Source organism: Aythya ferina (assembly GCF_964211825.1).
Source record: "Aythya ferina genome assembly, chromosome: 2".
Classification (NCBI taxonomy): domain Eukaryota; kingdom Metazoa; phylum Chordata; class Aves; order Anseriformes; family Anatidae; genus Aythya; species Aythya ferina.
In genome coordinates this window covers 55530494-55556776 of record NC_140297.1, presented here as the reverse complement: position 1 = coordinate 55556776, position 26283 = coordinate 55530494, and the positions used below count along the sequence as shown (strand labels likewise).

Sequence of the window (26283 nt, the reverse complement as noted above, 5' to 3'; positions counted from 1 at the left end):
TTTGATGTCTGTGCATTCCACTTGTTGTGGTGTCTTTTCTTGTTTGAAACCAGTGCAGTTCTATGGTAAAGCACTGGAGTTTAAAAAGTTTAATGAAGTATATTATTTCCTACTACAGATAGGAAAGCACACTCCTCCTCTCCTTTTATATTCAGCATACTGACTACAGTTCCCTTTTTGTGAATCATCTCTCACAAAAGAGACCAGAAGACATTGCTGCTATATTTTTTTTTTAAGCTTTAGCACCTTTCATGAGATCAACAAGACCTTCAACTGAGTCACCTTTCCTTTCTTTCTTCCAAACTGCTAAGTAGTTATTGGAAGAGGGCTGTATGGATGGGAAGTAACATCATCTATCTGCAATTGTATTGCCTTAGAAGTAAAGCAAGTAGGTATCTTTTCATGCCCTGTTCTGGTCATCTGTTGTTTGACATTAAACAAGTTCTTTCACATATCTTTTATTTGGTTCCCTGTTTATGCAGTACTGGTAATGTAATTTTTCATTCTTCATGTCTACAGCTGAAAATTGCTATATAAACTAAAATATAACCATAAAAAATATGAGTTGTTTCCAAGTGCTTATCTACAAGACGGCTGGAGTGCAGTTAGCATAACTGAGGTTATTAATAAATAATGATAATAAATAATTCCGAGGGCGTGTTTGGCCTTTGCATGATAATTCATGAGCAAATTTGGTACTTTCATTTTAATATAATATTTTTGTCCCCCAAAGCAATTTAATCTATTATGTAGAAAGGCTGACATTTATGTTTGATCGGTTATTTAATAGTTGTGTTTATTCTAAAATTAAATAAAAATATCTGATTCTTAGTCATTACCAAAATCAAATCCCTTCTTATAATGGTCCTCTCATAGATGCTTATTCATGAGGAAGCCACACTATCCAGTTCTGTTTTCCCTTCATATTGAGCTCCAGGAGTCTTACTGCTTTCCAAAATACTGCTAATTGCATTTGTAAGTGGTTGTCTGCCGGTAGAAAGTCATAGAATTAGTGTCTCTCCACAAGGTCAGAGAAGCCAGGAACATTCTTTTTTACTACCTTGCACCTGGAGAGCATTTAGCCAGTTGCAGGTAGCCTGTTCATTTTGGAAAAGGTAAAGACACATTTCCAGCAGTTAAAAATTCCCCCTCAGCTGCTATCAGACAACAGGTTAGACCACCCCAGGGAAAATTCAGGGAAGGATTGTAAGTCTGCACTGTTCTGTACTCCAGCTCCTGCTCCAAAGGAGTAATCTAGTCTTGCATGTGCATAGAAACACAATGTCTCACTGACATAATGGCTTTTGACCAGAAACAAGTTGTAACTGAGAAGTGCTGCATCTGGCAGATGTTCTTTATACATCCAACTTCTCAACCTTTTGAGGGCAGGCTACAATACTGAATAGCCCACTTTTAATAGCAGTATTGAAACATTGCAATTGTAATTGCCTACTTGAGGAGATGACTCTACACAGAATTGTACTCTGTTATTCCCTTCAATACTGAAAGACAGTGAGGGGAGAAAAAAGTGTTGCTAGCTGAACTCCATGTAAAATAGCTATAATGAAGCACTGAAATATGTCTGCAAATCTTTTGGATTATATACACAAGCATGAATATTTGTGCACGTGGCATGTGTACAACAGAACTAAGCTTGATGCCGCAGACTAACCAACAGACTAGCAGAATAATGGCCTACTTTTATTTATGTATTTGTTTGTTAATTTAGTAATGTCTGTAATTTCTTTGGTTTTGCTAGTGAGACCCGAGAGGACTAAACACGCAACAGAGAAAAATGGAAAATGTAGAACTTTGTGATTTGATTTTTTTTTTTGGAACTGAAACATACATGACACAGAAATAACTTGCACTTTTAATAATCACAAAAGGCAGGTCCCAATAGCAAAATCTGTATTTGGTAGACACTAAATCATCTGAAGACAGAAAACCATCCTCTTGATGTGCTCCAGTAATACACTTTTACTGCAAGTGATAGACTGATATTTGCTATACTTTTTAGCTTCTTCCTTCCACCTCCTAGGATCACTGTAGCCTTATCCAGCATGAGCTTCAGTAAACAAGTTCACAGTTATGTTCTAATTCCATCCAGCAAAGCAAGCATTCATCATTAAATGGTTAATCGAAACAGAAAAAAAACAAAAAACAAAAACAACAACAAAAAAAAAAGATATCATAAGCAAAATACTAGTGCTACAGTGCATCAGCCTTCTTTTCCACATAAGCTGGTGAAACAATGACAGTGGACTTCAACTAAATCCCAATAGAAAGCTCAGTCTTTCTCAGAGTAAAGGCTTTCCCAGATGTTCAGACCGAGCTTCCTGTGTTTCAGTTTGTACCTATTGCCACTTCTCTTGCCACTGGGCAACATTGAAAAGTAGCTCCATCTTCTTTGCAGCCTCCCTTCAGGTATTTCTATACATTGATAGGGTCCCCCCTTGAGCCTTCTCTTCTCCAGGCAGAACAGCCCCAGCTCACTCAGCCTTTCCTCAGAGGAAAAATTCTCCATCCCTTAACCATCCTCTTGGCCCTCTGTTGAGCTCTCTCCGGGATGTCCATGTCTCTCTTGTACTGAGGAGCCCAGAACTGGGTACACCACTTCAGATGTGGCCTCACCAGAGCTGATTAGAGGGGAGGGATCACCTCCCTCAAGCTGCTGGTAATGGTTTGCCTAATGCAGCCCAGGAGACCATTTCACCTTCTTTGGCACAAGGACACATTGCTGTCTCACATTCAACTTGGTGTCCACCAGGGCCCCGAGAGCCTTTTCTGCAAAGCTGCTTTTCAGCATGTCATGGTGCCTGGGGTTGTTCCTCCTCAGGTGTAGGACTTTGTACTTTTCCTTGTTGAATTGTATGAGGTTCCTGTCAGCTTGTTTCTCCAGCCTGCTGAAGTCTCTCTGGTTTTTATCATGAACAGAGTGTTTCAGCCTCACAGTTTTATGTGACCAGCAAACCAGCCTAGTGTGCACTCTGTCCCCATCATCCAGGGGCAGATGACAGATTGGATACTGAACAAGACTGGACCCAGTTTTGACTCCAGGGGTACTCCTGGAGCTTAGTTTCTTGGTTTAGTTGATAGTTATCTGCGCTAGTAACTATTTTTCCTACCTTCCATCTTCATTTACTATACTGACTGGGTAAGATTCAAGAAAGTGTAAAGCTGCATGACTTTTCTTGTTTGGCTTCTTAATCTGTAGGCAAAAACAGAATGTGTTGTCTATGCAATGAACCACTATATTAGAGAGATATCTGCACTAATTCTGGAAAGATAGTATGTCCACACAGATCAAGACTCAGCAATGCTGTGTTTGATCCTAGGTACAGTAGAGCCTCTCATTAGGACTAATTACTTTTGGCACAGCATCATGTTAATGCAGCTGTACAGCTTCCAGAGCTAGTTCATTTGGCACTTAGCTCAGGGATGGCTGCAGTCATGGGCTTAGATGTCCATTGCCATTTGGTCAAATGAGTGAAGCTTTTGCTCATTAGTTCAAATGACCATTTCATTTGAGAATTTGATAAATGATGAAATCTTCAAGATGCTTAGTTCAATTGCTGTAAATATGGCCATGATTTTTGACAACTAACCAATTATTAACAGTCAGTCAAGCTACACAGAAATTCCTGCATTACAATCCAGCAATTTGTATCAGCAATTTCTCTCTGAGATGTTCTTTTGGTGGTTTTAATTTTTAGTTGATAAGTGAGATTCCCTGATGCTATGAGATGTGGCATCCTCAAAGCAGATACTGTGTTCCATTACAGCACTTCAGGGTAGCATCAGCAGCCAGGAACAAGTTACCAGTGCTGTTTCAATGTCAGCATTGGAACAGCTGTCTCTCACCCCCAGTGCAAATGAAGTTAGCAGGCCAGGTAATTTATAGATGACTTTGTAAGACTACTCAGCTACCAGAGTGTAAGTGGGAAAGGTGGACAAGATATTTTTCCATGCTATCAAAGCCTGGAAAGTCTTCCTTTCCTATCCAGAGTCTATTAAGTCAATTGGAAGTATTTCAGTGAATCATTTCATTGAATTGTGTCTTCTGGTCTAGTCAGTGAGCCCTTTGTCAAAGGTGTATTTAAAAAAAAAAAAAAAAAAAAAAAGTCTAAAAAGTTTGGCAGATGTTGCTTATCCAGAGGTAGAATATTTACAAGCTGCTGTTTTCATGGAACAAGCAAGCAAGGTGGAGGGAAGCAATATCTGTCTGGCACTTTTTAGTCTACAATTCATAGCTTATTGTTGTATGCTGCTTTACAGCTAGTAAGTAAGCTCTGAATCTAGCCATAACAGGGCATGTTCTAAGAATGGAATTTCAAAAGGATCCTAAGGAAGCTAGGTTTTCCCTTTGATATAAGTCAACTAAAACATCAATGAGTCTCATTGAAGGTTATAAAAATACATCAGAAGAGTTAAAAGAAACAAAGTACAAGGGAGGGGATGAAAGTATGTATTTCAGAGAAAATGTAACAAGAAAGAGGAAGAGAAATAGGGAAACAGGCATAGAAAACTGACTCTAAGGAGGGTTGTAATTCCTATCTTCCCCCTCCCCCCCCCCCCCTTTTTTTTTTTTCCACAGTTTTTGTGTCTTAAGAACCTTCACCTAGTACTTAGCGTTTTGTGAGCAGTTTTCAAAATCCTGGATGGGTTCACCCTCCAGGCATCCATGTGCAATATCAACAGTGCCGTCAGTTGGATCAGAATAAGAGGAAATTCTACTAAGGAGTTCTCATTTTACAGTCCTTAAGAATCACAGAATCACAGAATCACAGAATTTTCTAGGTTGGAAGAGACCTCAAGGTCATCGAGTCCAACCTCCAACCTAACGCTAACAGCCCTCCACTAAACCATATCCCTAAGCTCTACATCTAAACGTCTTTTGAAGACTTCCAAGGATGGTGACTCCACCACTTCCCTGGGCAGCCTGTTCCAGTGCCTCACAACCCTTTCAGTGAAGAAGTTCTTCCTAACATCTAGCCTAAAACTCCCCTGGCTCAACTTAAACCCATTCCCCCTCGTCCTGTCACCAGGCACGTGGGAGAACAGGCCAACCCCCACCTCGCTACAGCCTCCCTTGAGGTACCTAAAAAGAGCGATAAGGTCGCCCCTGAGCCTCCTCTTCTCCAGGCTGAACAAGCCCAGCTCCCTCAGCCGCTCCTCGTAGGACTTGTTCTCCAGGCCCCTCACCAGCTTCGTCGCCCTTCTCTGCACCCGCTCAAGCACCTCCATGTCCTTCTTGTAGCGAGGGGCCCAAAACTGAACACAGTACTCGAGGTGCGGCCTCACCAGAGCTGAGTACAGGGGGACGATCACCTCCCTAGCCCTGCTGGTCACGCTGTTCCTAATACAAGCCAGGATGCCGTTGGCCTTCTTGGCCACCTGAGCACACTGCTGGCTCATATTCAGCCGACAAAGACAGACAGCTCTTGGGAGCTACTCAAGCCTGGCAGTGAAGAGATTTGAAAGGTTTCTTCAAAGTAAAATTTAATGGACAAATACACATCCTCTTGAAAATATACATGGATGTAACATACAACTTAAGTACTGGAGAAAGTATTCTAATTCATAGCATGCCTGAGTTTATTGGCAGACCCCTGAAATTATAAGGCATGCTAACATAAAAACAAAAGCTTTATTTCTTGAATGGTGAGTTTTGGCACATACATTTTTTCTGTCTTGTAAAGTGCAGAAGGTCAAATAGGCTAAATTCATGGTTCATGAATGGCAGCTCATTCAATAAATGAAATTATTTCATTCAGCACAGAACAGGAAGTACATCAGCAATTAAGTATGCTTTTGATGTTTCTTTTAATGAAATAAAAAATGTGTTTTTTGTATAACAAATTTTGATTGAAATAACACTATCTGTGAAACATTTATTGCAGTCCTTCCAGATTGCTTAAAAATGCGTATAGTTTAATCTGTGAAAATCATGTGGAAATCTTCTAGGCCATGTACAAAAATACTCACTGTTAATCAGTGTTCTTAATGACAATGATCATGGAGTGTTGCTTCTACCACAATTTATCAGATGTGCTGATAAATTTTGTATTAGACTTCCAGTACATACAAGAAATTACAACTATACCACTGAGAACACTATTGGTCACCAGGGATTTTTCAGAAAAATGAAATGGCACTACAGCTTTATATTATTTCAAAACAAACAAATAAACAAACAAACAAAACACACACACAAATAAATAAATAAATGGAAGTCTTAGTTGTCTTTTTCTGTCTGATATGCTCCTTTGCGAATGCTATCATTGATTACCCATTTTCTAGTAATCATAGAATCATAGAATGGCGTAGGATGGAAGGGACCCTAAGGATCATCTGATTCCAACCCCACTGCCATGGGTGGCAGGGATGCCACCCACTAGATCACATTGCCCAGTGTCTTGTTCAACCTGGTCTTGAACACCTCCAGGGATGGGGCATCCAAAACTTCTCTGGGCAACTAGTTCCAGTGCCTCACCTCCCACTGATCAACTTAGTAGCCCTCTTCTGGACCTGTTTTAACAGATCAACACCCTTCTTTTTTGGGGGCCTCAGACATGAATACAGTACTCCAAGTGCCTCACAAGGGCAGAGTAGAGGAGGACAATCACCTCCCTCAATCTGCCACTCCTCTTGATTCAGCCCAGGATGCAGCTGGCCTTCTGGGAAGCAAGTGTACACTGCTTGCTCATGTCAAGTTTTTTGTCCACTAAAATCCCATGATTTTAGATCAATGTAATCAAGATATAGAGTCTTTCTCTACAGGGATGCTCGCAATGTGTTCTTCTCCCAGTCTGTCTTCATGTCTGGGATTGCCCCAACCTAGGTGCAGCACCTTGTACTTGGACTCGATGAACCTCATTAAGGTTCACATGGGTCCACTTTTCAAGCTTGTCCAGGTCCCTTTGGATGGTGTCCCTTCCTTCTGGTGTATCAACTGCTCAGCTTGGTGTCATCTGCAAACTTGCTAAGGGTGCACTTGATCCCACTGTCTATATCATTGACAAAGATATTAAATAGTACCAGTCCCAAGACAGACCCCAAGGGACACCACTCATCACAGGCCTCCACCTGGACATAGAGCAATGGACCACCACTCTCTGGGTGCAGCCTTCAAGCCAATTTCTTATCCACTAAATGGTCCACCCTTCAAATCCATCTCTGTCCAATTTGGAGATCAGGATGTCATGTGGGAACATGTCAAAGGCTTTACAGAAATCCAAGTAGATGACATTGGTTGGTCTTCCCTTGTCAACTGATGCGGTCACTCCATCATAGAAGACCACCAGATTTGTTAGGCACGATTTGCCCTTGGTGAAGCCAAACTGGCTCTCTTGGATCACCTCCTTGTGTTGCATTTGCCTTGACACTGCTTCCAGGAGGATCTATTCCATGACCTTTCCAGGCACAACAGTGACCAGTCTGTAGTTCCCTGGGTCCTCCTTTCTACCCTTTTTAAAAACGGGAGTGATGTTTACATTTTTCCAGTCACCAGGAACTTCAACCTGACTGCCAGAACTTTTCAAATATGATGGAGAGAGGCTTGACAACTCCATCTGCCATTTCCCTCAGGACCCTGTGATACATGTCATCAGTCCCCATAGCCTTGTACCTGTTCAGTTTTATCAGGTGGTCTCAAACTTGCTCTTTGCTTACAGTGGGCAGGACTTTGTTTCCCCACCACTCATCTTCAGGTGCAGGGAAATGATAGACATAGGAATGCCTGTCTGACAGTGAAGACTGAGGCAAAGAAGTTGCTGAGTACCTCAGCCTTCTCCGTGTCTGTCAGTACCAGTTCACCCTTCTCATCTATCAGAAGGGGTACACTTTCCTTGACCTTTCTTTTCTGAGCACTGTACCTGCAGAATCCCTTCTTGTTATTCTTTGCATCCCTTGCCAAACTCAGTTCCATTCATTCCTTGGCTTTCCCGATCCCATCCCTGCACATCTGGACAGCATCCCTGTACTCTTCCCAGGGCACATGTCCCTGCTTCCACTGCCTGTGCATTTCCTTCTTGTTTCCTTCTTGTTTGACCAACTGGTCCTTGCTCAGCCATGCTGGTTTTCTGCTCTCCCTGCTCACTTTCTTACACAAGGAGATGGAGAGTTCTTGTACTTTGAGGAAAACATCCTTAAGTAGTTGCTTACTCTGTTCAGCTCCTTTGTCCCTAAGGACAGAGTTACTAGGTATCTTGCCCCCTAGGTCTTTAAATAGGTTGAAGTTCACTCTTCAAGGTAAACCTTTCATCTAATGTTTTGCCACTATAAAATAATTTTGAACTCCTAGTTTTTATAAAATAAATTTCAGTGGGAAATTCAAAATTGTATTTCTTTAGTCAAAAATATCTGTATAATCACTTATAGTGATTAATTAGTCACTTATAAGTAATTAGCTAATTAAGCACTTATTAGTCCGTGCATCACCACTAGTATCAATTATATAGTTTACTGAATATGACATGGAGGAATGTCTAGTAGAGGCTGATGGTCATTTGTAAAATTTCTAAATATTCTTTGAATGATCCATTATAAATAAAGTACTATAAGTATAAATAAGAAACCATTTCTTTTCCAGACATAAATTTTCACATTTCTTTACCACTGCTTCATGCATTTATTAGCTCATTGTAGAAATTAACTGCCACTGCCACTCAGAAAAAAAATATATATATATAAATTTCATCTGTATCACTTTTTATCAAAAGACATACTCCCTAAAAAAATAAATAATAAAAAAATAATAATAATTAAATTCAAAAATGAACTTTTCTTCTAAAAGCTTGTGATATTCTTTTTTTTTTTTTTTTATGATATTATTGAAATTATCAGTAGAAATACAAAATCCTCTTTGAGGATATAATTTGCTTTGGTTTAATTTTACAAGTCAAACTGACTTAATTTCCATCACATGCTGTAGAAACTTTTCACAATTACTTCTTGGAAATATTTTAAGTTCTGTTCAAGTTAAAAGGAATTAAATACGCTAAGAAATTCTGAAAGGTGTCTGAGCAGTCTGTATTTCTATTAGAAATTAATCCTTTCTCTTAAGGAAGTATAAGTGTTTATGTTTACATCACAAGATGGGTTCTCTTTTGCTTGGTGTTTCAGCTGCTACAGAGGTTTCCTTTTCATTTGATGTTGGAAATGGGCCTGTGGAAATCATTGTCAGGTCTCCCAACCAGCTGAATGATGACCAGTGGCATCGGGTCAATGCTGAGAGAAATGTAAAACAAGCCAGTCTGCAGGTAGACCAGCTGCCCCTGGAGGTCCGGAAAGCCCCAACAGAAGGGCACACACGACTGGAATTGTACAGCCAGCTCTATGTTGGTAAGATGTGGAGTGGGTAACTGGGCTTTGCTGTCACATACTAGACTCTCGTTGCCTTGTGTCTTGCCAGTACCAGTTAATTTAACATAGTAATTTTCCCTCCTGGAGTAGTACTTGTATGACTGAAAAAAGAATCTCCGTAGCTGTAGAAATAACAAGATCAACTAAGTGAAAAATATTCTGTGCTGGATACTTGTCATTTCTGTCTTTCCTAACCTACAGCTCTTGACAGAAAGTGACTCTAGCAGACAGTAGTGCCATACACCTTTTTTATTTTTATTTATTTATTTATTTATTTATTTATTATGAGTCTCACCCACACATTAACAATGGAATTGAAAAATTTTGTATAGGTAGTGCCAGGACTGTATGAGCCTGCAGTGCCCATCCTAGCCTCAGCAGGTCTGGTCATTCTCCATGCTTTTTCATTCACAGCTCACTGCAGTCATTTCCCTTTAGTCCCATGGGTTTTTTCTCATTCTATATATTTGTCACACAAATGTATTTCCCAGAACCATGTTAGTCCAGTTGCTTTCTGGAGTTGCTGTTCTCCAGTGAATTTGGGGCATGCTATTCCATCAGTATTTCTATTTCTCTGATTGTTAGCCCTATGGCTCTAATGTGTAGATACACCAAATGACATTACTTGGAATCAGAACTGCATAAAATGATGAGTAATCTCATATTCCTCTACATATCTGTTAAAGGGAGAGGGGGAGGAGGAAGGAAAAATGGACATTATCTTATTTTTTCCAAGTTACTGCAGATTCAAAAGCAGAAATGAATAAAAATTGTGTTTAAATTCTTCACTGCCTTGGTAAACAGCACAATGTCACAGCAAACTATGTATATAATGTGTCACCAGAGGTGCAACCATTATTTACAAGCTGAGATTCTACTTTACCGCTAACCATGATCTCAATTAAAGCCTACTTCCAAATCAGCTGAAATGTGAAGTTTGTTTAGAAGAGGAAACCTTAAACTTTTAAAGGAAATATTAAGACTTTTTGTGAAACTGCAGGGAAATAGAAATATTCCAGCCTGAGTTCTTGGGGAATTGTTAATAACCGTTAGATTTTTTTTTCAGGTAGTTTTGAATTAACTGGTACAACAACAATTTTTTGAAATACTTTGTACCTGTATTGCCAAAAGCTGAATGTCTAAATCTGCAGCTGATTTTATTTCTTTCTGAATCAGATCTATTTCATAGAACTTGATGAATAGAGCACACATCTCAAAGAACAGTCTGATTTAAATTCTTACCCTGAGTTAGACAAGAATTGATTTGAGTTCAAGTGTCTCAAATGAACACCCTGAACATCAGGGCCTGGATAATAACATTGAATAAGAATTGTTCCAGTGCTTCCTGCTCCACTTTCTATAGAATAAGTAACTATTCCTTGGGCCAACAAGATAGCCTGAAGGAGAATGACATCATGTCCTAAGGGCTAGGACACTCACCAAGAGGGAAAAGATGTAGAAATTAGATGTATTAGGATCTTTTTCATCACCATGGTGTATATTAGTTTACATAGAATGGAACCACACCAGAATGACTTCTGCCCTGTTCACATTAGCAGAGACCTAGCATTGTCTCCTCATACTCCAAATTTTCTGGTTAGCAGTGGCTGAATTTAAAACAGACTTTTTGGTCTGTGTGGTTGATTTGAAGCAGCGTATCTCATCTGTATTTGGTTCTCTGCCCCTTTCCCTCTCCCCCCCTCCCACCCCACCCCACAGGTAAATAGGCTCTGTGCTCTGCAAAGATGAGCATTCAGATCTCCTCAGGAACAGGGGACTCTAGCATCTGTGGCACTGCAGTAATCAAAGAGACGAGGAGAACAGATAACAGCCACTCATTGATATTTGCTTGCATTTTATTATTATTATTATTAATCAAGCCCTGGATAAGGCTTTCTGAGATGAAATCACATTTTTCACCATTTACAAAGAAAATAAGGAACTATCCTTAGTGACTGCTAAGAAAAGCCATTCTAACCTAGATTTTCAAATGTAGCTCTTCAGTGTTGTGTCCTGTACTCAGGCCACTAAGCAATATCCCTGATGTTGCTTGGAAATGAGCATTTATATTTCCTACTGCAGCTAAGAAGGGGCATTAAAATCTTTTCCCTCTTTCCCCACTGTGGCTTTGAAAAATATTGAAGTGCATAACATATTGTGGCGTTATTATTAACATTCATAACTACTACTTATATGGTGAGTAGGGCAATATCTTAGTGATAGAGCTAAGCCCATTTCTTCCACTGTTCTCTCTAAAAATCTTGGAGTTGAAATTTGAAGTCTAAGAGTGGAGGGCTAGAATCTCTAATCTCTTATCAGTGTAAAGCAAAGGCACTCGCTATTTGGGTGTACTTTTAATAAGGTCTGAAGGCTGAGGTTTAACTGATTTCAATTTCATTAGGACATGATAATGCTTCATCTTTACAAAGAAGTTATTTAATTCCAGCTGTTGTCACAAGCTTAGCAGGATATTTCATATACAGTAACAACAATAAAATCAGTTCAGTGTTGTCTTATGGTTTTATTTTCCTGCTCAGGTGCTGCAGGAGGCCAGCGGGGTTTCCTAGGTTGCATTCGTTCATTAAGGATGAATGGGGTGACGCTGGACTTGGAAGAGAGGGCAAAAGTCACACCAGGGGTGAAGCCTGGCTGCTCTGGCCACTGCACGAGCTACGGGATGTACTGCGCAAATGGTGGCAAATGTGTCGAGAAATACAACGGCTACTCCTGTGACTGCTCCAAAACTGCATATGATGGACCATTTTGTATTAAAGGTAAATGCTTTACGCAGAAGGCTTGAAGAGTATGGGAAAACAATAGAATCAAATCTTCAGCTTTTCTTAATTAAACAAGTAAATCCTGTTTAATATTTCTTACAAGCAAGTCACATTATTACATCCAGGATTTAAATGTGGTGATATGAAACTACATCTCTCAGTACTAATATATGTTAACTAATTAAATCAAATAACAAAACAACAGAAATATGTCAGGGTACCTGTTCTCATAGCAGGTCTGGCAGACTGTATTGGATAGTTTTGAGGTGTTGAACTTCATAGTTCAACATTAAAATTGTTACCAATCAAAATAAATCTACAATCATAAATTCATTGAAATTTATTTTATTGCCATCCTCTATTGATTAATTATTTAGAAAAAAAAAAAAAAAAGTGTGGATTTAATCAAAATCTATGTATTCTGGTTCATAAAAATATTTGGAAATACATAAGTCTGAGCTTTGGGTTGAATCTTGTGAACTGGGAGACCAACTTTTGAATTAAAAGTTTTATCTATTCACAGCCAGATCACATCTTGAAGTTCAACTGCATTAGAGATTGATCTTGCTAGGGCAAGAGAAGCTACAGAGCTCCCATATCCGTGTTAAACCTTTTGAAATGCATAAAGTACATACAAAAAAATGGTTGTAAGAGATCAATTTATTATGGATACATATGCCTTCACAAGAAAGAAAGACAGGAAAGGAGTGAAGAAGAAAGGGATCTTACTTCCTAAAAAATATTAGGGTGAGAAAGCTAACTTCTCTTCACTTTTTTTTTTGTTTTGTTTTGTTTTTTTTTTTGTTTGTTTGTTTTTGTTATTTTGGCAAGAAATTGTTGTGACAAAGTTGTAATGGAATATAATTTTCCCATGTTTGCAAAGTTTGCAGGTTTTGTGGAAATCATTCATTTCTCTTACATTTCATAGGATATTCTTAATTTGTAGGAATAGAAGAACACCAAACTTCTGCCAAAACCAGTCCTAAGCTAAATATTTTATTTTTCCTGAATGTGGATCTAACATAATTAAAAAATACCATTAGAGAAACAATTGAGAACCTAGCACAGACAAACCCATTTCACTGATCTGTAAGCACTGTTGTAACAACAGAAGTAATATTACACTCTTCATTCACCTTATCAGCCTCCCAGTCTAGACAGAGGCCCACAAACCAGATAGTGATACTTTGGGCATTTTTTTCTCTTTTCAGTGTCATAATTTTTTCTCTTTTCAGTACTTCTGTATCAATGCTCAACTTTATGTAGATGCCAAGTACCCAGATCTTCCACTGCACCAGAGTGGACATGTACATGCTCAGTCTCAGAAAGTCAATGCTGAGCATCTGCAAGTTGGCTCTCAAATGTCTTCTGCAGATATTGGCCCAAGTCATTTTATTCAGGTCACACAGTCGGAAGTAAAGCTAACAGCTACTGCCAAAAGTAAAGCTGAGTGCAGCATGTCCAGGCTTGCAGTGTGATGAACTTGCAGTATACTGAGCATGCATAAAACTCTCTCTCTCTCTCTATAAGCCATCGTTGCTGGGCAGCGCTGAGTTGTGCAAATGTCCTCATGCTAGCATGGGGATCTCTGTACCATACCATGTTGTGGAATTTAGACAATATATCAGATTTCTGCCTTAAATATCAAACCTATTCCAGGGTAAATGTATCTATTTAAATCTTTAAGACTCTATGAAGAAAATACATTTCCATCCTGTTAGTGCTGAAAATCAATGTACTCATCTAGAATATTGCCAAGTGTTATTTAGTGTGGATGGCTTCATGGGGCTTCTCTGTAAAAAACAACTGGGCACTGGGGTAAAAGTTGAAGGATAAATTAAACACAAAATAGACTGTTTTGAGACCATCCTGTGATCAAAATAATTGTAAAACCTCTGTGACAAATGGTGCTGATAATGAGCTCTTTAAAACAATTCATTTTCAGCCCATTAAATTTTACATTGTAAATTTAACTTGAATTAAGCCTTTTAAATCAAGTAAAACACTGGAACATCTTGTAAAAGTTGCCAAACTTCCTAGACTTGCAAAAGATAAGTGTCTTACTTTTTCCTTCCAATAGTAGCTCCAAAAATCTTGTATTATATCCTCTTTGTCCATGAGACGTTACTAGATATATTTTCTAGATACAAAGGTAAACTACAGAGTACTAATGACAGTGGAAAAAATACTGGCAAAACATCAGAGTATATTTTATTAAAATAAAATAAAATAAAATAAAATAAAATAAAATAAAATAAAATAAAATAAAATAAAATAAAATAAAATAAAATAAAATAAAATAATATTTGTAAAATTTGTTGGAGATCAGGGAATTTTTCCCTGCTTTCCCTCTAAAATTAAAAAAAAAAAAAAAAAAAAAAAAATCATTTTCTCTTTTTAGTGATTTATGTATAAACAACCCAAATCTGATATTTCTGTTCATTTTTCATTAACACCTCAACATTCTCCCCTCCCTAAAAACACTGAGATGTCTACGAACACGTTTTTGAAGCCTCTATTGTTTTCAGCCACTTTCATTGCTTATAGAGCAATGAAAAACTTGGCTGAATACTGCTGTGTCACTTGTGTTTTTTCTTACCTGTCTCACAGTGGATACTGTGATGTTTAGTGAGTAATATGTGGTGAGGGAGATTATTTTCCTTTGTTACCTACACTAGGAATTCAAGTCCACAGACACAAAATAATATCGTTAGTGCTTTGCATTTTAAACTAGGAGTAAGTTTTGTTACTTTTACTCCTCTGAATAAAACCTCCTCACCAGGCAGGTGAGGCAGGACTTTTTCACTTATTGCATTCAAAACAATGAGATTTCCAAAGAAATATGCTATTCAGTAGGATGGGTGGCATAATATAACATCTTTTGATATACCACAGTCTTCTTTTCCCATTGGTTTTAATTTGCCACAGGAAGCTCTTGTTATCTCAAAATTTTATTTTGATATTCAATCACATCCCCATGGTAAACTTTCTGGGGTTGGTTGCATACTGCAACTGCTAAGAAGTAATAAAAAAAAATCAAAGCAAATAAAGCATCATTTCTATACTGAAATTACCATACAATGCTTTATAAGTAATAAAGACATCTCAACAATAAAAGACCTTGCCTTTGCTGATGAAATGCATCCTACGAGTAACTGATTGATGACTGACAAGAAATTGCATTGTTTCCAGACATTAGCAGCAGGCCACACATGTGATTGATGTGGTATTACCTGGAAGTTACAATTTTTTTTTTTACAATTAAAAAAAAAAAAAAAAAAGTGAAAAAAATATAGTCTGATATCTATTTTAACTTTATTTTTGTTTTGTATCAGGGGTATATGCTACTGGCTTCTGTTCTCTTTTCATTGCCCAGATAAATTGTTCAGAGGAATAGCTGCAATATTTCTGATGTCCTACAGATTGCTTTCTGATCCTTCTCTGTCTATTGCTTAAGAATAAATTCTCCTTTTTTTTTTTTTTTTTCTCCCAGAACTGTCATCTTGACAGCATAAAATCATTTCTGAGAAATAATTAAATTTTGTTCCTTACAAAACAAACTATTCCATTCCTTTAATCAAAAACAGCAAGGGTTAACATGCTGAAATGGGTGTGCACAGAGCATGTGGCAGCACTGTGATGTGGGGGATCCCCCAGGGAGAAAGCATTCTTTCTTTGGGTATTGAACTGCTGTGGATCAAGTGTAGGAGAAGAAATTGTCCACCACAAAGATATGTGGCCAAAAAACAACAACAACAACAACAACAAACAAACAAAAAACAAACAAACAAATATATATATATATATATATATATATGACTTCTGTGCCTTCAGGTAAGGGTAAATTCAAAGCTCTACAGTTTCTATGCAATTGAGACAGAAGATGAGCCCAGTGTATACATTTATTTTTCCAAATAATTTTTACATTCGTAGTGTGAATTACTGCAATCCTTTTTGACAATGCCTGAACTGAATTCCTTCATGCTTGTTTGAAGCATGAAGGAGTTCATGCTCCTTCATTCATACTTGCATGAATCCTGAAAGCACTTACAACAGTGTTTTCATGATCAGATTTCCTTCTTTCTTGCTCTCTTCTCTGCCTCAAACAGAAAAATCAACTTTTTAATGGGATGAATGGATGCAAAAAAAAAGACATACCAGATATAGTGCTATGACAGATTGGTGAAATAGCTCTGCACCCTCTCACAGACTGCCCTTGTTATAACCATTCAGTTCCCTTTATTTTGCTGGTTGCAAATACATGTACTTACTTTGCTGTAAGTAATGGGAAGGTGATTGTTCAAAGGTTTCAAGGAAACTAGCTTCTTAGTTTTCATTGCTTATAATCCAAGAAGCTGAAAAATCAAGGCAACATTCCTGCCCACCCAACTCCCCAGAAAAATTCTTCTATACATAACATGATCATAATGTGCTAACCAAAAGTTATATCAGAATTTTCCTTGGGTTGGGAATGTTAGTTGGTTTAGTGAGTCTGAACATTGCAGAAAGTCATTTTTTTCTACCTGTAGATAAGACTTCAGAACTGGAGTCTTGACCTCTACTGAAAAGTAAAATCTACTTCATAGCTATTGAATATGTATAGCTACATATACCCACAGAAAACATTTAAATTCTATAAAACTATTCCATTCTGCTGTCTCGTTGATACAGCCTTATTAAACATTTACAGTTTGTGCTCTAATACTTTGAAAATTACACTTCACATCAGTTGCAAGAATTCTTTTACTGGAAAAAAAAATCATTTTGTTTCTAAACTAGAGCACAACTTAGCCATATCACTTACGTATCTCAAAGAAATATCAGCAAAATTATAAACTGAACTTCCCAGCCTGTTATTTATCCATAATAAACCACTAATAAAGTGCAAGGATTTCTTATTCTGTATACAGAAAATAAATAAATCAGGATAATAAATTAAATTCTAAGGCTTGGCTCAGAAAATTCAATAAAATTTCAATATCTTTGTCATCTAACTATAATAGGCCTGCTTTGGTGCCATTGCTCACCAAATGGTATTAAAGATAAGCTTTAATACCATTTAAGCATTTAATACCTTTAAGCATTGCTCCCCTGGTATTAAAGATAAGCACATCAACTTCAGCAACATTTTTGGCTGCTGAGTGCCTGAGTGCCTGTGCAAATGCAACTGGGAGGTTTGAGGTTCTCACACCAGACACCCCTGTGTAATATTTATACACGTGCATTATATTAGAGCAGTATTGGCACCTCACAAGCTGATAAGGTATTGCTCCTTACAATAGTTGTGTGATGCAAGGAAATGTTCTTATTATGGTAATGCAGAAAGAGACAATGAGGGAAGCAACAAACTGCTGACTTTGAAAGTGGATGTCTGTGCTACCAGAAGGAATTGAAGTCAAATCTTCCCATCATAGTTGTCACTGTGAATACTGTGCAATCATCAAATAGAAGTCTTTAATATTTCTAGCAAAGCTGCAAGTTTTTCTCTGTGATTATGTAGAAAACACCTTCAAAGACTCCCTGGAAGGAAATCATGGAACCTGATCTGTTGTATATTTAACATTACTTTTTTTTTTTTTTTTTTTTTTTTTAATCCATACTATTGTATTCAATTGGAGGTTTTTTAGCCATTGTGAATATTTCCATTAAAAAGGAAGCTGTCTTTTCATTTAGACTCAGCAGAAAATACACAGAGCAGATTGTCACTCCCTTATTCTGAGCCTGCAGTCCTAGACATCAGTTCAAACTGCTGTAACTATAGAAAGATCTATAGTAATTTCACATCAGTGCAGAATGAACCACAGTTGAGATTTGCCTGACATTTTCAGGCTTTCATTGGCTTGTGCATTTGTCCAGACAGAACAAAGCAGAATAAAAGGCACCTTCTTTACAGGGCTATTGTATGAGGCTTGATGCCTTAGGATCTCCATATATCTAATGGAGGTAGAAATGGAGTTTCCTGGGGAGGAGGTTCAGAGCTCAGACTTACTTAGATATGCCAGGCTGTTTCCTAGAATTTACCTCCTGCCATTACCTAGGGAAGCTTGATGGTGCAATAAATCAGGTGGCTTAACCCCATCTTCTATGGCACTCATTCTGTTCCACTGAAGGTAGAAGGAATCTTTATATGGGTTTGTGATTATAATTTCACTGGTTCACATTATTTTACTTTTACTCTGATTCAGATAGTAATTTGTTCATGAAAGCTTTCTACATGCTGAGTACTGATATTTTCATATAAAGGAAGAAAACACATTGTAGGTTTGTATTTTAGTAATGCCAACAAGCAATTGTCTTATTTTGGTATTTTACTCCATGCATAGAAAATTCAGACATGCATCACAAATGATTATGGTGATGACAGACGGAATATGAGACTTGATGATGTACGACAACATCTTTATGTCCCTACTTCTTCGACTCACAAACTGAATATTGTGTGCCTGAAGGCAGAACAAAAAGTTGAGTGAACTAACCAGATAAATTATAAGTATTGCCATCTTCAGAGCACTCAGAGTAAATTCTCTCCCAGATCAAGACCTCTGAGATTCTAACCCTTTATTGATGCCCTATGGCCAGGACATATCTCAGTAAATAATCTTAAGCTTTGTGACCACAGCCTGGAGAAGCAGAAATTGCTAGTGCTCTCTAGCACATTTTTAGCCACAAGCCAGACAAGCAAGCTATAGCTATTTTATATTCAATATTAATGACTACATAAGAAATCAAAAAGGAAATAAAATTATGCATCAGGAGTGGGTTTTATTAAGATGTCCAAATTGCTTAGTACATCCACCGAGTGTCAGAATGCCTCTAGTGATTGGCCTTGGCTATGATTTTGAAAGTGCTGATTTTAAGATTCAAAATGCCGTGCAGGAAAGACATAGCATTGTGCACTGGCAAGCAGCATCACGTAATAATATTTTTGATTTCCCATACCTGAACATGGCTAAAGAGGCACTGAAGCCTCCAGATGGTCTTACAGCTATAAGAGGGCATTTCAGTCAGCTTTGTGGAATGTAGAAGAGAGAATCTTTCTTTGCTGCAGTTTTCATATGGATCCTGGCCAGGCTTCATAACCATCAAGATTTTGTCTCCAGATTCTTCAAGGCAGTGATTTTACCCTGTTACTGCCTGGTATTATTAAAAAGGTTACTTTGAAGGCCTAGACTCAAAAAAAAAAAAAAAAAAAAAAAAAAAAAAAAAAAACAAAAAAAAACAGTAGTACCACAAAGATAATCAGCCTTGGATTCTCCTTGGTAACCAGATGAAAGGTGACACGGTGACACAAGCCAGGTCTTGAATTTACTTGGAAAAGGTGAAATGACATTTGTCAGGTAGTGATAGCTGTCCTAGGGCAGAAGGGAGCTTCCACCTCTTGCAGTGCCACTCCTCAAAATTCACTATGTTGAAATTGCATTTTGTGTGCATCTAACTCTACACACGTTCCTTGTTTATTTATTAGGAGTAATATGTTCCACTTGATTCATGACAATCCCCCTTAACCTTCCTATTCCTACTGTCACCTCAGAGGCAATTCAATTCTTGTAGAGGGTACAGAGTTCTGTGTATTCAGATAGAATATTTTCCTGAAGCTGTGTTCAGCCACACCTGTGCAATGCTGGCAATGCTTTTCTCAGGTGAGAAAAAATCATGGAGAAAGTTATATTCTGGTGTGACTGAGTGTATACCTAGCAGGATCATTATAACTATCTGAGAATAGAAGAAACGACACCAACATTTCACTAATATTAAACCAGCAGCAAAGCAGAATTAGGTCCCTCCTGATATTTTCTTATGTCTACAACACTGGCACAGAAATGTCATGATATTTTTCAATTTCTTATACTCTGCCTTAGGTAGTATTTTTGCAACAGATTTTTTTGTTTGTTTGTTTCTATTTGTCTTTTTCCTCCTGTGTTTTCATACTCCTGGTCCTAGACAGAATAAGTGTGAACAAAAATACAATCAGGTGAGTGGAGAGAGAGAGACTGAGGAGATGTACAAAGAATTATAATCCTCAAAATAAGCTTGCAAGTTCTGGATACCTTTGCATTTTGTGTGGAAGTTTTTGATTTTCTTTTGCTTTGTCCCTTTTCAAACAGAAGATGGACATTTTTGTAAAATATGTGCATTTCACACTGGGGATACACACCTTGCTTGAAAAAAATCACTGGGTCCACAAATCCAGCTCTGGGTTTTACCACAAAACTCTTCCAAACTGTATGTATTTGCAAAGTCTGTCAACAGTGCATGACTGAACTGCATATTGATTTATAAATATGTATTGCTTTTCAAGGAAAACTGACCTGTAATCACCTCACTCATTCTCCAAGGCTTCCGTCCTGAAAGAGCAGTTTGCAGAGCCCTTCGCCTCTGCCTTATGCCTGGTATTTCAAGTCTGTACTTTTCAGATATTCCAGGAGAAGGCAGAGGGTAGTGCATGGAAAGCTTGTCCACATTTCAGTAGCAGTGTTTGTGCTTCATTTTACCTGTTTTACTCAGGCAACTTTCATGGTCTTCTGAATGAAGGACTTCCCTCAGAGCTTTAGGAAGATGATACACAGGTGGCCTCCAAACAGATTTTTTCTTCACTCATCACCCCTCAGCATTTCCAAGTCACCTTATACTATAATTTAACATAGAGAAAATTATGCTTTACCTTTCTCTAATATTTCCTTATAGTTCCTAACAGCCTGATTCTGTGAACTGCTGAGCACTTTGCAGCCCTGCTGCAATAAGTACTTCAACTTCATTCACCAAAAAGCATAGTCACAGACTGAACCTTTTTGCTGAACTGGAACTTGAGGGGATTCAGTACCTTCCTGTAGGAACTCACACTACCAAAGTGAACCTTCCTCTTATCCTTCCTCTTAAAAGTAGTGGTATGTATGTGAGAGAATTTCCAAGTTCATTACAATACCTCACAGACCTGTAACACAGCTATACTGAAAAATATTTTCCCAGCACAAATGAAGTTAAACTCACAGAACATTGTTCTGTCATGAAAATCCTTTTGGGAAAAACAAATCTTAGTGCTTCAGAGAGCACCATTTACTTAAAGCTTTCTTTGTAGTAATGAACGTTTAAAGTAGCAATTAATAACATTTACTGCTGTGGAATATGTCTTGCTTATTTTTGAACTTTGCAGTTCAGCCCCATGAAAGCACTGAGGTCAAGGACTGAGGCTCCCAGTATTCCCTGTGTGCAAGACCTTGGGCAACCACAGTGATAGGCAATCCCAAAGATCGCTCCTATGGTAAAAGGGATGACAAGCAGTAAAAGGGCCAGAAAGGGGAAGAAGATGAACAAAATTTTGCATCATTGTGCAGTGTCTAAGTGAAGGCAATGCAGGGGCTACCAGTAGTCCCTGCAAGCAGAGCAGCAGTGTCAGATGGTAGGGCTGCCCAGAGTACCATGACCTATGGAAGCTATAAGCAGAGGCTGAAGAATAATAAATTAGTGGTCACAGGGATATTTTTAAAGTCAGTCTTGCAAATACATAGAGCTATAGTATATTCTGCTTTAGGTTTTTAAGTACTACCATTCAGTCTCAACACCACAGTTAACAGCAATAGGCATCACAGTTTGGGGAAGTATTTTCAGGATAGGGTCCTTCACTTTTAATCTGGGAATACTTAAGTTGAGTCCTCTGCAAAATATAGCTGTTAAACTGAATTGCCTCTCCTATGGCTGTTTCAAGGTTATTTAAGATTTCTGCTATAAAACAGCAGTTATAAATCTACCAGAGTGATCCCATTATTTATAGCACCTTTGGACCACAACCTGATTTCATGTTTTATGTTGCCACACAGTGGCACAGAATATAATACTTTGCATTTTGGAGAATTTTTATATGGTATATGGAAAATATAATGTTTTTCCAGAACTAGATGTAGCAAAGTTCTGAAAAGGACCAATAAAGTCTGCAATAATTTTACCCATATTCTTATCTCTTCTGTGCTCAGTTACTCTGAATAAAGTCTGCAGACTCATTCCTGACTTGCTCTGTATCACTACACAGCTTGTAAGATGAACAACTTGTTTCATTTGTTTTGAGATAAAGCCTTTGCTTAGAATTGTGTGAAGGACATGAAGGCTCCAAATACTAAAAAGGGATAAAATGATATTTATTTTTTTATATAAAAATTATGTATTGATTTTACAAAAGTTTGGATAGGTAATTTGGTACCAATCTGTGGCAATTTTGCATTTATAAATAATGTAGGAAGGTATCAAGTGATTAATTTTTTTTTTTTTTCTAATGACTGGTCACCTTTTTGAGCATTGCTTGCAACTATTTTTAAATACTGTACATATATGCTATATTCATAGTATTTATTCATCATTCTGTAATCCCTTATGAAATGTTCATAAAAGTGCCTCATTATTTAAGTTCACATGTAATTTTAAATTTCCTTTTATGTTGTTGTCCCAGATAGCAAAGCATACCCAGCACCACAGTATCACTGAATGAATGATTGCTATAAGAAACCAGTCCAGCAATCCCCAGTAGACTCAGATTATAAACTAACAATAGTAGAGAACTGTGCAGTGATTCCCATAGGAGGCTGTCAAAGTCAGCTTTGAATATAAGAATGTCAACCTTGAATTATATTTTTAATGTTAAGAAATAAGCAGGGGTACATTATTATGCAAAGTAATAACAATGCTTTTTCAAATGAAAGTATTAACTGCCAAAAGTAGTTTTATTTTCTGTCAAGAGTATTGAAAGATGACATTTTGTTTCAGATTGAATTGAAAACTGTCTGTGGAGCACCTCCTGTGAGATATAGTTCAGGTGTCTTATGCCTTGTTTCCATCCATGAGTCAAGCTCCCTAGTTTGTGGTTTGTTTGTTTGTTTGTTTGTTTTCTGCATAAACTATCCAGATTAGGCAGTTCTTATGAAGGATTGCACTTGTTATGGATAATTTTCTAGTATCATGTCCAATCCTATTTCAATTTTTTCAGGTGCTGGAATCACCATCATTCCTCTCTGAGGTTATTCTAAATCCACTGTAATTTGCTGGTCAGAGTTTCTGGTTTTCCTTTTCCTTTACAGTGTTTGCTTATTGTGCCTTCTAAATCTTTCTTGCTTGTCTCTCCTTCTTTGGAACATTATCTACTGCAAGACCTCAATGAGAATAAAACTAAAGTGTGGTTCTTCTGATCTGTAGTAGTGGTATGAGATGTAGGTACAGTCTTTTTGTGTGACTTAAGGGAAATCTTTCCCCTGCTCTGCAATTCCAGGTATCCATAAATAAAATTGTGTTTATCCTTTGCATTCTTACTGGAAAATAGAAAGGCTCTTAACTACTGGCAAAGTGCTTAAATAATGCAGCAGTAGTAACATGTACAGATTAGTAGTGCTCAAGTCAGTAGTAATGTTTCATTGAAAAGGTGTAAGCACATTCAATTTCTTTTTCCTGATTTATTTTCTTCTTTTCAAGATGTGGGAGCATTTTTTGAAGAGGGAATGTGGCTTCGTTACAACTTCCACTCCCCAGGGACCAGCATGAAGGATTTAGTTAGCAGAACCCTGTTGAGTTCCACAGATCCTGAGACCACAGCAACTGACCTTAATTTGAATAAAGAAGAGCTCAGCTTCAGCTTCAGTACTACCAAGTCCCCTTGTGTCCTTTTGTACATCAGTTCCTATACCCAGGACTTCATGGCAGTACTTGTCAAGCCATCTGGTAAGCAGCTGCTCTGGGCTTTCTCCATTGAAGGAATGATTGATAATAACACCAGACTGACATGCAGCTGAAACTCTGAGTGAATAAGAAAGTCTTTTCACCCTTGTTCTTTAAAAGTAAAGTACATGGAACCTGAATACAGGTTCTGCTTTATGAAATTTTGTGTGATGCATCTCTTTAATTCCATGGGATATTCCACTAGCCAACCTTCCTTCTCAAAACAAGACAATCAATCAATAAATTATGTATATATATATATATATATATATATATATATATATATATATGTGCTGTAACAGTTAGATTCATGCCTGCCATAAACTAGTATAATGGAGAGGACAAGTAGGCATCCACATGTAGGCAGGTTAATAAATGGTTCATAGTCACTGAACTCATGGCAATATCACTTGTTTCCAGTGGAAAGTGTAATGCACTGTTCTGAAAGTCTGACTACTGACTGAGGTGGCTAAATGAGGATGTAGCACAATATATAATGTCATAAAAAAATTGGTAATGATTGAAGGTTGGATATGGACCATTTTCTGGTGGAGTATAAAAACACAATATAACTCAATTCCAAATAGTGCCTTAGTGCCCCTGAAAATCATACTTAGGAATACTGTACTAACACTTTCGTCTGTGGAATAACTAAATACAGATATTCCACATGCCACTGAAATCTTTCCCTTTCTTACCTTCACAGATGAGAAAGAAGGAGCATAAGAGAAAAGCCGTGTTGGAATCCAAACTATAGTTTTAGAAGTCTAAGGCTGTTGTTTGGGGCCATTCAGGTTTTAATGAATAATGGGGTCTACATTTCCATTTTCAAAAGTCCTTCCTTTTGATGGAATGTTAAAATTTGCAATGAAGAGTAGACACTTCACTTTTGTTTAGAAAAGAAAAATCTGTCTGGCACTTTGTCATGAATATCAATTAACCACTTCTGACTATAGTTTTCTAACAATATAACCTGAAGTTTTCATTTCACCATATATTATTAAATTTCCATAAAAGTCCAGATGGTCACTTGTCAACAACAATTAAATCTGAGCGCAAGAAAATCCCTTGTGTAGATTATATGCCAGTGTTAATCTGATGCAATTTTGACTTTATTCAAGTCATATCAATGTTTTATTCTTTAAAAAAAAAAAAATCATGCCTTTTATAATGTCAAAGAATTTTTCTGCAGTGAGGATAATAATCTCAAAAATAAAATGATACTTGATGTGCTCAAATTTGAAACAATAGTCCATATTGTTCAATGCATAGATCTGATTTGTTTGGTTTGCAATCTGGAGAATTTGCACACACTTTAGTTTTGAGATGCCATTCATTGTCATGCTTCTGGGTAGTAAACTGGAAGCCATTTTCAGCCCATTAGCTTTATAATCTCAAATACTAGCCCTTCTCTAAATTTTCCTGCTGCAGATACCAGCTCTGAGAGCATTTTAAATGTAAAACAATAACTGTTGTACATGAAAATAAAGAGGGGAAAGTAACTGGTGAATAAAGACCAAAATACCTGAGGGTGTTTTTCACATTCCTTCATTAGGGAATTTGCAAATTCGCTACAGCCTAGGAGGTACCAAAGAGCCATATAATATTGATATCGACCACAGAAACATGGCAAATGGACAGCCCCATACTGTAAACATCACACGGAATGAACGGGACATAGTTCTACAGGTAAGCAGACATTAAAGGTGTTTTGGTTCCATCTAATTTATTGCTTGTAGCTTGTAATGTTTTATACTTTGATGACCTCCTTTCCCCTGAAAAAATAAGTGCAATCTGGGAAACATAAAGCACAGTAGATGGTGTTCTGTTTGCAGTTCGCACTCCTAGGAGTTAACAAAAGCTATTCTCTCCCACTATTGCATTGAGTCATGTTGTTCTGAGATCCTTGTCCTAGTGTGATGACGGCCAGGCTAATGCAGGTGTCACTCTAGATGCTCAAGGGCATCAGAGACATCTGGTCTGGTAGATAACATGGGACCTATGATAAACCTGCACCATTCTGGAGCAGTGGCTGGAAGCCAGGAGGGATAATCTACAGCATCTTAAATGGCAGTAGACCCTGATGTGCAGACAACTAAATATCGTACTGTCAGACCTGACTCCACAAATAAGAATGTCATTAAATTTAAATTTACCCTACATTCCAGCAAAATCTGAAAAGCTGTTCACACCTGCAAAGATGAGCAGATGCTTCAGTGTTTGTGTGACAGGAGCCTAAGACAAGATAATGTTATTGAAGGCACATATTTCTGGCCTATTTAGTTTTCAGTACAGCACTGGCAGGAACTTCATCTTCTCATATCTTAGTTTACAAACCTTTGAAGTAATATAATACTATTTAAATAACTGAGGGTAGCTCTGCAAGAAGCAATCAATGTTTCCAGACAGCCTTCTCTCTGTGCTCATTACAGAACTCTGTTTTCAT

At 37.7% G+C, this 26283-nt stretch overlaps 1 protein-coding gene across 1 annotated transcript in view; it reads left to right on the top strand.

The window, feature by feature from the left end:
• The window catches only part of CNTNAP2 (contactin associated protein 2), a 1138684-nt gene that overhangs the window by 1027852 nt on the left and 84549 nt on the right, over positions 1-26283 (top strand). Inside the window, exons 18-21 of the mRNA XM_084507662.1 lie at positions 9127-9345; positions 11904-12140; positions 23595-23840; positions 25393-25526. Coding sequence (XP_084363788.1) covers positions 9127-9345; positions 11904-12140; positions 23595-23840; positions 25393-25526 — 836 coding nt within the window. The remainder of the gene's footprint in view (positions 1-9126; positions 9346-11903; positions 12141-23594; positions 23841-25392; positions 25527-26283) is intronic.